The sequence below is a fragment of the Nestor notabilis genome, unplaced genomic scaffold (assembly GCF_000696875.1).
Source record: "Nestor notabilis isolate BGI_N333 unplaced genomic scaffold, ASM69687v1 scaffold143, whole genome shotgun sequence".
NCBI classification, from domain to species: Eukaryota; Metazoa; Chordata; class Aves; order Psittaciformes; family Psittacidae; genus Nestor; species Nestor notabilis.
Window position 1 is genome coordinate 37,048 of NW_009922153.1, and position 12,561 is coordinate 49,608.

Here is a 12,561-nt window from a genome sequence, read left to right on the forward strand (position 1 = left end):
CAGTGACCATACCCATGACCTGTTGGGTTGCAGTGCCATCTGCTGATGTCCTCGTGCATTGCAGAAACGAACAGTCGCAGTACCTTAGCGTCTGACTGCAAACATACAGGGCAGCCTTGTAATTAATCACAAGTAAATACACCCAAAATAGCACCAGCTGACAGGGTTTTTTCTGCTGAGGAACCAGAATTTCTGGTTAAAAAAGGTGCCGGTAGCTGTACCTGGGAGGGTTGGGTCTTCTTGAGCCTTCATGTCTTTATAAATCAGGACCAAAGCTCCCACACTCCTGCCTTCTTTTGAAAATCAGTTTAGGCTGCTCTATTATTGGGATGCTTCTGGAAAATAGACGGGGTTAGTTCTCCTGCCCTGAGATCTTGTTGCTATCCAAGTCTGTAGGCAGTGGGTAAAGATTCGGGGCCATGGCTCCTCCATTCGGGCAGTAAAGATTAAGATGCAAACCGATCCAAGAGCTGATTGGGGTAGCTGGCCTTACCTCCAGGACTTCTCTGCATCCACACACAGGGAAATGCCCTGAAGCACCAGCCCACAAGTAGGCTTCTCAGTCCTGTTCCCTTACATTCAGTGTTTTGCTTCTTATGCAAATATCCACAAGGTAAAAGTGTTCCCTATGGACGTACAGATGGGCTGGTATCTCTTTGTGCAAGGGAGGCACAAGTCATAGAATCATAGAATCCCAGACTGGTTTGGATTGGAAAGGACCTTAAGATCATCCAGTTCCAACCCCCTGCCATGGGCAGGGACACCTTCCACTAGACCATGTCACCCAAGGCTCTGTCCAGCCTGGCCTGGAACACTGCCAGGGATGGAGCTTCTGCTGCCTGCTAGGGGTAAGTGCTGCAGTGAAGTCAGCAGCACAGCCAGGCACATACATAGGTTTGTAGCCTCTGCTGAAGCCCATGCTATAGCTGTAGAGCTGTCAGGTTAGTGGTGCCAGCTGAGTTGACTCTAATCTAACCCAGATTAAAGTTTTTGCAGTGTAACCTTAGATCAAATGACTAACTTTGTAGTTTGCTCTTAATTGCAAAAGCAGCAAAGGGAAGTATCCAAGTCATTTGCTTTTCAGATAGAGTCATCAGTCAGGCTGGTAACTGATCGGAGGTGAACTTGCAGACAAACATTTGCTTTTGTGCTCTGAAAAAATGGCCAATTTCTGCCAATGTAGACTGATCTGTTCTCATGGCAGGATATGCTTCTGTCCTATTTCTACACTGGGCTTGGCTATTGACATTCCTTTTTTTGTATCATTATCGGTGTTACCAGTCATTTGAACTGCTCTCAGGGGTGAATTTTTACACTTTCTCCACCCATACCTGTCTGTGTAAAGCACAGTTCTGTCTTTGCTGCTGTCCCTATCTAAAACTAACTTTCAGAACAAGAAATAACCTAATCTTCTAATTTTATTGAGTCTTTTTAATTTGTGCTTATTAGAATGCTGTCACTTCTTGAGCATTTAAATCCCTCCAGATACAAGAACCACAGAGAACTACAAAAGCAGTAGTGAAGAGGGCTAGTTAAACAGCCTCTTCCAGGAGCATCATTTCATCCTTTGTCAGGAGCTGAATGCAGGGCTGCAGCCAAGCTATTTTAGCTTGGTATTACTTTTCTCTTCTTCAGCCTGCTGACATTGAACCATCTCCAGTGAGAAGTGGTAGCACTTCTGACAGAGCAGTCCAAGATGGATTTCATCAAACATTCACGTAATGTGTAGACCATTGTAGAGGGTAGCCTCAAGCCAAGCTTAGAGGTACCAAAGTCTTTTCTCCTTGCTGCATTTGGAGGGATTTTCCCGAGAATTAGCAGTAGTTCCTGCCTAATACCAGTTTCCTGCCTAATACCAGTTTCCTGCTTTCCACTGAGTTGATAGAAACTGTGGAATGCAATTTTCCTCTGACCTGACCCAAAAGTTTCAGCACACAATTTAGAAGAATCAGCTTGTTTGGATAAGCTTATTTGGGATCCTAGGCTGCTGTAGCACATGGACTGTCTCTCTTTTCTGTGCTTCCTTGGTTTTCACTCCTGTTTGTCCATTAGGCCCTTCATGCTCATCTTCTCTTTTTAAACCCTTCAAACGGTTGTGCATCTTCTAGTCATAGAACCATAGAATAGTTTGGGTTGGAAGGGACCTTCAAAGCTCATCCAGTCCAACTCCCTGCAATGAGCAGGGACATCTTCAACTAGATCAGGTTGCCCAGAACCACATCCAGCCTGGCCTGGAATGTCTCCAGGGGTGGTTCATCCACCACCTCTCTTCATGACCTGTGCCAGTGTTTTACCACCCAGATTCTGTAGTGTAGATGCACGTGAACTAGCTTCAAATTGCTCAGTCAGTGGCAGGAGCAGCACTCCTGTGGAAGCTGAGCTCCCTCCACGGGTTTTGTAGGCCATGCCAAGTTCTGTGTTGTCAGGGCTAAGCTGCTCTCAGGTGAGTTGGGAGCCAAGTGCAGACACTGCATCCCTGTGCTGCAGCCTTTACTGTGATGTTTATGAAACAGTGAGTAGGCAGGCAAGAAGCTGCCGTTTAAACAAAACACCAGGAAAGTTGTCAAATCTACAGATTTTACATAAGAAAAAACATGTTACTTTCATTCTCTGAGCCCAGGTTTTCATTATACAAACTACTTGAGGTTTTCCTGGGGTTTTTTCTTCTTCTTATGATTCAGTTCTTTAGGTAATAAAGGAAACTAGGTACTAGTGATTAAACTGGAGAATTTTCCTTCTTCTGGGTTCTTTGGCATCTCTTATCTCTCTGTGTTTGCCATAAAAGTGGAAAAAAAATGTGCCCTGAGGGAATAGTCTTGGTACTGTGAAAGTAGCGACAGCTCTAACAACTTGCTGCTTTCAGTACATAAGAGCTTGAATACAAAGATACCAGAGGGTGTGGCAGACATGAACTGGACCTAATTTATTGGAGGGATGGAAAGTTCAGTAGTTCTTGCTTACAATGAAATGAAAATTGTCATAGTTCAGGCTCCAGATTTGTGGTGGAATTGCTTATATTGCCCATATGTCCTGGCAGGATTAAATCAAAGTTAATGAACAACTTCCTATAGCAAAGCAATTTATGTACCTGTTTGCATTAAATTATTAACCTTTTTAGAGGGTTAAGGAGGATTCTGATGGTCTTGATCAGGTGAAGATCTATTTTGAGGTTCGAAACAACCTAAATACACACTTGAATGTAGTTGGTTTGTAAAAGTGACCAATCTAAAAGATTCCCTATAATAAAATCATACAGTACTATGAGCTTGCTGTTAGTAGTTCATGTCACTGAATTTGAAAGGAAAGACTCCAATGCATCACATTAGGAACTGTGTCTTTGCAGGGACAGAATTAACCCAGTAATATGGTCATTGCAGTTACAGAAATATTTGATTCTAGGGCACTAATTCTGGCTTTCCTGCAGAGTTCAAAAGCCAAGCTAAACCTCAGTGCTTAATTGTGCTTCTCTTTACTGAATCTGTTATGAAATTACACTGCTGAAAAAAAAGATTTGCAGTTAATTAAATCTTCTGGCATAGTACATGGTCCCACACAGGAGCATTTGAGATGGAAGAGCCGCCAGTAGAGTGGTGTAGGTGCTGCTTTCAAGCCAGCACAACTCCCAGCAATGCTTCTGCTGACCCAGGAATGGAATGGACTTGAAAGAAGTAGCTGAACGTCAAGTCATCCTTTTCCTCATCTGCACCAGAGCAAAACAGGGCTCTGCTGCAGGCAAGGACTGGCCCTTTTGACATTAACAGTTTTAGTTAATTATTTATAATACATAAATTGAACATCAGATTTGAGAGTGCCAACTTTGCCTGCAGAAAGAAGCTGAACCACTTGAAAGCATATTTCTTAATGAAACTCTGGCTCATACAGGCAGTCTTTTACCAACTTTGTTATGAAGGCCAAGACAGAGGTTTTGACTGATAAAGAGTTACGGGGAAAAAGCTTCTTAAAGCTAGTCAGATTTAAATGTGACTTCTGTAATAGATCCAGGTCCCTCAGTCATAACTATTTATGCAGATCCAAAGGAAAGCATCTTTCCCTCAGTACTATTCAGGGCTCATTAACAATCACACCAGTAATATACCTCACTTTGACTTGAAATATCACCCTCCTAGAAATAAAGAGATATGCAGTTGTAGGCTGTGTTAACTTCATTAGCGAGACTGCATCAAACTGCCCAGTGTATTGTGTGATCCATGTGTCCTAGCAAACAAAAGAAATCTGCATTAAAATAATGTATTTCTGGGGAACAGGCTGTTTGTTTGCTTTATCTTTTCATTTTTAACTTCTGCAAATTGTTACAGCAGATGGGCTGCTGAGCCAACAATAGATGATCATGTCTCACCATGATGGGGTCTCTTTGTGGTTAGCTTGAGTCGAAGCAGTTAGATACCAGTCCTCACCAAGCACATTCTTGACAACTTCACCTTAATTATTTCTTTCCATCTGGTCCATGGTGGTATAAACAGTTTCCTGCCTCCCTGCATCACATCAGAAGTGCACATAAATAAGCAATTGAGTGCTGAAACAATTCTTTTGAACACATTAAATTGCATCTATGCGTGCCAGCAGATCCCCCCCCTTCCATGATTAGCTGAATACTTGATTATGCTAAAGAGTTTGATAAGTTATTATTTCTATCTTAAAATCATGCTTTTTGACTTTTATTCCCACAGAGGTCTCAGTCTGCATTCTCCCTGGCTAGTGAAGATTTGCCCAGTAAAGGACTCGACCCTGCATCATCTGTGACTGAGGCTCTTTGGAGGCAGCAAAAAGGACAATTGAGGAAGCAGAAGGAGCGCAAGCTCTCTGCATTACCCAGCTGGAAGAGTGTGGACAGGCTAAATGAAACAAGTAAATATTTCTAGTACGAATAAGATTCTTTTTTTTTGGTTCTCTCATATGGAATAAATATTACTTAAACTAAGGACCTTCTCCGGGAGATTCCTGCTGACCTCTGTGCTCACAGGGGTTACGTGTAGAAATGTCTATACGGTGATGCTGAATGTCGTGATTTCATTTGGCTGTGTCATTGCTTATCTTACCTTTTCCTTTCTTTTCTTCCAAGAAAAGATTCAAAAGTTGGGCCTTTGGAGGGTTTATTTCAGACGGTTAGGAAACATTAGGCATCTCATTTGGATACATTTCTTTGTCAGTTGGTTATCTGTCATCCAGTTGAAGGAGTTTGCAGCTGCCTAGGGTATCTCTTCTGTTGCACAACTGTTCATGAGGTTATATGGTGAACCAAACAGTGAAATAACTTATATTTAGGATTCCCCCTTGCACGTTTATTTTCAGTCCCAGTGAATTCACCAATGCAGTGTTCTGTGCAGCGCTACTAACTGCTGCTTCCACACAGGTTTGAGGAAGCTGTATGAGTAGGAACTTCACAGACCAGCAGTTTCCCTGGGTCTGTCCTCTCTGCTTTAGTTATGGATATGAATATGGATGACAGCTGGTAAGCAGCTTCCTAAGTCAGCCTCATTCCTGCATCAGCACCCTGGAATAGAATGCAATTCCCTGCTTGCTTCAAAATAACATAAGTACAGTCTGTCATTGAAGAAGGTGGTTCCTGCTCTTGTGGGAGTCCCATTTCCACCACCTCTTATGTTCTGGCTGTAGTGTTCATGAGGCCACAGGAGTGTAGCACCAGGCAACGGCTGCACAGAAGAGTTGTTTAGTTTTCACCTACACAGCAGCACAAGGGGAAGGCTGCTCACTGCAGCAGCAGCAGCAGCCCCTGCCCCCAGGTGATGAGGAACAGCAAAGCTGTCATATCTGCTGCTGTTGTCCTCCCATGATAGTCTGCTTGTTCCTTCTGCTCCAGCTTGCAACAGCTGTAGAGCCCATCTGATCCTTGTAGCAAATTGTTTCATGGAGCTGAACAAGCGGAAAACTTCTCTTTTGTAGGGTGAGTTTACTAGTGCTGTTGTTCCCACAGCTGGCTCACTAGGCACTGGCAGGCAGAAGCAGCCACAATATATGTGTAGGCATAGTGGGGACCAGGGACGAGGGCTGCCCATCAATTCAATTCATTTATCTGGAATGTCAGTTAATAACCTGGAAGACTGAAAATTCAACAGTGTCAATACCCCTCCTCCCCCAAAAAAAGAAAGTAGTTGTAGTAGTAATTCTAAAGTAGTTGTAAAGTAGTACTAAAATCTGACTTAAGTATGCATTACTTTGTGAACTGCTCATTCAGAAGTGTTGTTCTCCTGGGTATTTTAGTGGAAGGCCTGTTTTCAGTAAAGCAGTTTAATTGAGTGCTTAAATTTAAGAACCCACTTCAATCCCATTGAATTGAACTGTTGAGCAATTTAATACTTAACAATTGCTTAACCATAACAGAATGACAGATTGACCCAGTTTCCTTTCAGGTGCTCTATTCAGAGGATTTGTTCTGCTTCTTTCATCTAAGAACCATTTGTGATGAAATTGTAGTGCCCATTGAGCTTATGGTAAATAGTTGATTGTGCTAGTATGTGTAAATATGATCTCATCTATGCAGTAGTAAGCAGCTCTGTATTAGGATACAGAAAATGAAAGAAATCACAACCAAGAGTGGTAACACCAATGGGATTTTTAGTCATCTAGCCAAAAAGCAGCTCGGAGCTAATTTTGGCTACCATTTGCACTGGTTTAAATGATGGCTCAAGAGCCAAGTCATGAATTTGGGGATTTTCGCCTTTACCAATTGTTTCACAATGATAATTCTGACTAATTTTTGTTTTCACATGGATAAATTATAGTGTATGCCCAAAGAAATGTGTGCAAAAGCCATTCCTTCAAATAAGTGTTTTGGAAAATCAGGAAGGGAACATTTGACATTACTTGAAGCTGGGCTAAAACTGCATCAGCTTTCTGACTGTAAAGTACTCAGTGGCTTTCCTCTCCACTCTGCTGAGTAACATCTCTGAGTTAACTCTGTCGATGTGATCAGCTACTCTCCTGTCCCTTCTTCAGTTAACTGAGGATGTTTGAGCAATTCTCATGTGGTGTTGCTAGACAAAACAAGGGCATATGGTTTGGGAGAGAAAAAAAGAATGTGGCACTCCACTGCATTATGTTAGTGTAATGTGGTGCAGCTGAATTCAGTTCCTGTTGGAGATTTAAATCTTGCAGAAGTGTTTGCCTTGATTGAAGGAACAGTGCTTTTAAAGAAAGGTCTTCTTTCTCTCAAGAGAAACCTATGCTTAGCTTAGTGGGCATAGTTGGAAACAGCAAACAAGCAGCAGCTCCTTGTGCTTGATAGCTCGTGTTCTTTTTTTTCTCCAAAATCAGCTGTTACAATGAAGAGCTTTTAGTTCTCCCTCTGAAACCTGACTTCAGTTGTATCCTCAGCTGGTCACTGCTGCAAGAAAACTATTCCTATTTTGATGTCTTTTTAAGCAGGAGTAGCAATGTCAGTGATGTCTTTTCTCAAGGTCTCTTAATCGGCATGAAATTTAGGAAATGAAAACAAGCCAAAAGGACTCAAATGAGTAAGAAATACAAAACCTGTTCTAAATCTTTTATAGCTGGAGTTTAATTACCTGCAATATATTGCTTCACTTTTGTGGGGGTGTTCTGGTGGTGGTGCTGCTCCACAGACCTTTCTTTTTTTAAACTAAGCACACCTTCTTACTGCGTTGTTCTTTGTGAACAATTCCAGGGGAAAAATCATCTTCTTGAGCTCCAAGTGTTTGCCATCATGTAATGCAAGATGCTTAGGTATCATCTACAACACAGTCCAGATTTTACTTTGTTCATTTTTTAAATAGTGATATTCTCTTTATAGTTTTAGAAAACCACTAGTTTCGGGTTGGACTAGAAGAGTTTTGAAGGTCCCTTCCAACCCAAACACTATTCTATGGACTATTCTATGATTTTATAATAAGTGTTTTTACAGTTTTCTGGAAATGGCAGATTTGAACCCATGGAAGGAATCTGCAAGGCTGAAAAGCCATTCGGGAGGTTGAGATTACTGTGTAAATCCATGGCATTACATATTCTTTCAACTGCTGTGGGAGTCATCACGCATTCACATTGCCCATGAAAGGACGTTTCAAGTTTGACTGGAAATGGACTAAATCTAGAAGCAGTGCAGTTCTCTGAGCGGGGCTAAACAGCAGTTTTTGACCATATTTGTGGCATTTTATTTTTTTTTCCTTTCAGACTTGTAAAACATAGTCTGAACAAATGTAAGAATACAAGAGCAGCAGTGCTTGGGTCAAACTAAAAGCTCATTTAGTCTAGGGTACAACAGCAGCAGCAACAGTAACTGTAAGCATGAGCCTAGGAAGGTTAGAATAGAATCACAGAATGGTTTGGGTCAGAAAGGACCTGAAGGCATCTGGTTCCAACTGCCTGCCATGGGCAGGGACACCTCACACTAGACAATGTCACCCAAGCCCTGTCCAGCCTGGCCTTGAACACTGCCAGGGATGGAGCAGCCACAGCTTCTCTGGGCACCCTGTGCCAGTGCCTCAGCACCCTCACAGGGAAGAGCTTCTTCCTTAGATCTAACCTGAACTTCCCCTGTTTCAGTTTGAACCCATCACCCCTTGTCGTGTCGCTACAGTCCCTGATAAAGAGTCCCTCTCCAGCATCCTTGTAGCCCCCTTCAGACACTGGAAGCTGCTCTGAGGTCTCCACACAGCTTCTCTTCTCCAGGCTGAACAGCCACAATGTTCTCAGCCTGTCTTCATGCAGGAGGTGCTCCAGCCCCTGCTCATCCTCGTGGCCTCCTCTGGACTTACTCCAACAGCTCCATGTCCTTCTGATGCTGAGGACACCAGAACTGCACACAGTGCTCCTAGTGGAGAAGAAAGCAAGTATTTTTTAATCTTCCTCTGTGTTTGCTCTGAACCTCCAGCCCTTTCAGCTTAATGACTATCTCAGCTAGAAGTGGTTTTCTGTATTTAGTTAACCTCAGTGGATTTCTCTTCCATGTCTATAGCCATCTCTGCTTTATCCTAGATTAATTTCTAGCATCCGTTAACATAGTTAGGCAAAAGGCTCCACAGGTCCGGTACCCACTGCATCCCACTTCTTTCTTTTGTTTTGAACTTTGGTTTCTCTAGTTTTGTGTGATGTCCTCTAGTACTTAGGTTGGAAGAGATTCACTCATCTCTTTTAGCATGCATCCTCCAAGTCTCCTCCAGATGGTAGAGCTCTGGCTTACTTAATCATTCCTTGAATGGAAGATGTTTCAGAACCTGGTGAAACCTTTGTTTCTATTCTCTGATCCTTTTTCTGTCTTTCCTTGTCAAGATGGGGGACCAGAACTGGACACAGAATGGAAGACATTTGCAAAACACAGGATTTATACATGTCTGTGTACTGATGTTCCCTCAACCTTTCCAAATAATTCTTTTAGAAAAAGCTTTGGTCCAAGTACTCACTGTTTTAAATAGTCATTGCCATGGCTTTAAGCAGTGGCTTCAGAGCAGTACAGCAGCATAGCTCACAGTATGAGTTCATGTAGCAGCAACACTTGTATTTGTTAGTTCTGTTGAACCCTCCAATTTGTGGCCAGTTGATCACAAACTGGCAAGTTACATGAGCTTTTCATATTGTGATCACAATTGTTCATGTTTTGTTTTCATAGATCTACCTTCTGTGTTCCAAAGCCCTGATGGGAACTGGGTGGCTTTGCAGAATGTTACGTTGCCTCGTCCTCGGATGCTCGCCAAACCAAAAAGTCAAGTATTTGAAGCTTTGGAGAATGAATCCAGCATTGTGTCTGCCTATGACGAGATGGGCTCAGACAGTGAGGATGACTACGACTGGAATGTGGCCTTGAACAAGCTGCGTCGGAGACCTCGACAGTTACCAGGCGATTTCTATTACACCAGTTCCCAGTATGGCACTGACTGGGTTTATGGCAGTGATCAGTACCAGGCAGTGACCTCCCCTTCCTCTGGGTTATACACCAATACTGAGACACTGTTCTCCGATTCGGAAACATCTTCACTCAACTCTTCCCAGGAAGCTAAAGGACCTGGAAAACTTCTCTGGTTACAAAGCAGAACTCAAAGTGACGTGCCCAGAACGGAAAGGAAACATTTCCACGGGGAACTGGATGTGAATTTCAATCCACAGGCAACAAGCCTGGAGTACTCAGACAGCAGTGAGACTGAAGAGGTCCATTATGATTTAGAAAAGAGATCGAGAAGGTGGAGAAAGAACAAAGAGATCTCTGAAGAGTTCTGTGAAGAAAAAGACCACACAAAAGCCGACAAGATGAATTCAAGTCAGGTAATTGTGTCTGAGCTTAGCAAATGCACGCTCAGAATGAGCTGGCCACAACTAATTAAGTGATGCTGGCAACAACATGTGAATTGGGAGTGGGAGGTTGTGTTCTTCCAAGCTTTCTTTTCCTCATGCCTTCTAACGGAGAAGAAGCAAAGGTAAAATGTTCCATATACCGTGGGCAGGTTTTGCCTCTTTCTCAAATCTGCCACTTCCATCTGATCAGTGACATTGTTAATACCGTAAAATACAGTGTTCTTAAAAAAAAAAGAAGCTAGGGCTTGCCAACAGCCAACACTGTCGATTAATCACTGTTTTGTTGCATTGGGGTTATTTTTAACTCCTTTGCTCTTAGAATAAGAAATAACTCCTATGCCTGGGAATCTTCTGTTTTCAGATGTCCTGGTAAGGGACAAAGTGAATGAGCAGCAAAAACTCAGAAAGGGCAGTTTTTGAAATACAGTCCAAGTAGTGTCTGCTTTGAACTGGTCACTTGATTCTGAGTTCTGATGTGTTTGGGGAGTGTTTGCAAACTGCTTCCATCTAAATAATTTGTCAGTTGATAGAAAACAAAATCACAAACAGCTCAAACTTGGAAAAACTGATGATACAACTTGAAGACAGCAAAATACTCCTCAGGTATTTCTTTAAAACATCTGGTGTGGGATAACCAGAAAGCCAAGAAGTCTTCTCTCTTTGGAATTCGATGTTATGTGTGGGATCTGGTTGCCCCCAAAACTTTTTTAACAGTACAACCACACTTCTGACTCTAATTACAGAGCTGGATAAGGCCAGTATTGGCCCCTTGTCCAGTTCCATTTCCCGTGTCCTATCACTCTTAAATCCTGGAGCTGCATCATTGCTGCAGCAGAGTAATGGTAAGCTCAAAGCAAGGAGTTAAGTGCTGTCTTCTCCCCGTGCCTCTGAATACAAGCAACCTGATCCAGTCCTTAAAGCCATCTGAGTAATTTTAGGATGCCTGGAATTGTTTTTCTTTGCTTATGCTACTAGCCTGTATTTCCCACAGAAAGACATCTTGATAGTAAGTCAGAATTGGGATTCTAGGATTTCAGCAGGTTTTTAGTGCTGGCTAAATTACTCTTAATTCTGTATCTATTCCGTATGCTTTTAGGAGAGAGGTGTGGGTGTTTTGTCATGGTTCAGACATTCCAGGCCAGACTGGATGTGGTTCTGGGCAACCTGATCTAGTTAAAGATGTCCATGCTCATTGCAGGGGGTTGGACTAGATGAGCTTTGAAGGTCCCTTCCAACCCGAACTGTTCTACGATCCTATGTCGTCAGACATTTAGAATCTACAGTTGTTGGAGAGTTATGTACAATAATGTGCTCTAACAACACATCAGTGACCATTAATGACTTCTTAGAACATCAGGCAGAATTATAGGACTTCCCAGGGACTGCACAAAGATCATGTTTTGTACACAGACTTCTGCATTTCCCTTTCTGGCTTTGTGTATTTGTGCATGTTCGATGTGTATCTGCAGTTATATTGTGGCTTTCTAGTTACTACTGCTCTGAAGGGTATAGAAGATTTTAACTCACAAGGAAGCTTCTAGAGGCACTGTGGAATCCTAGAATCATTTAGGTTGGAAAAGACCTGTAAGATCATTGAGCCCAGCTGTTAACCTCGCACTGCCAAGTCCACCATGGACCATGTCCCTCAGCACCGTTTCTACAGGTCTTTTAAATGCCTCCAGGGATGATGACTCAACCACTGCCCTGGGCAGCCTGTTCCAGTGCTTGACAACCCTTTCAGGGAAGATGTTTTTCCTAATATCCAATCTAAACCTCCCCTATGTTCATCCAGTGGAGGTCAGAAAAGCAGGATGCCTCCAGACATCCATGACTGCATCCTTCAGCAGCTCCGTGTGCGCTTCACAGTGCAAGCTGGTGCAGAAAATGATTGTTCTTTCCACCTTTCTTGTGAGTTGCTTTGTCTCGTAAGTGCTTTTGTCTCTTTGGACATACATTCCCCTGCAGCAGCGGCTGATTTGACAGCTGATGCCCACATTCAGAGAGCTGCTATTCCAGCCTCAGGTAAAGCACTGCTGGGAGCACGAATGGACAGGCTGCTACAGTTTATAGTAAGGATGTTGCACGGCTGGACAATTCTAGGCAGCAAATAAAATGATTATGAGCATAAGGACTATGATTTGAGGTATGAAAATAAATTGGTCAGACATCATTTATATTGCTTAGAAAAATGAGATCAAAGGAATGTCAGGGTTTCATATAATCCTCAAAGGAATGTATTGATCTTGGTGAAATGATTGAGGCTGCAGCAGAAAGCTCCCT

The 12,561-nt window shown here is 42.7% G+C and overlaps 1 protein-coding gene across 1 annotated transcript in view; it reads left to right on the forward strand.

The window, feature by feature from the left end:
* MYRIP (myosin VIIA and Rab interacting protein) overlaps positions 1 to 12,561 on the forward strand; it is a 50,952-nt gene that overhangs the window by 11,913 nt on the left and 26,478 nt on the right. Inside the window, exons 6-8 of the mRNA XM_010011472.1 lie at positions 4,689 to 4,866; positions 9,602 to 10,204; positions 11,129 to 11,162. Of these exons, the coding sequence (XP_010009774.1) occupies positions 4,689 to 4,866; positions 9,602 to 10,204; positions 11,129 to 11,162 (815 nt within the window). The remainder of the gene's footprint in view (positions 1 to 4,688; positions 4,867 to 9,601; positions 10,205 to 11,128; positions 11,163 to 12,561) is intronic.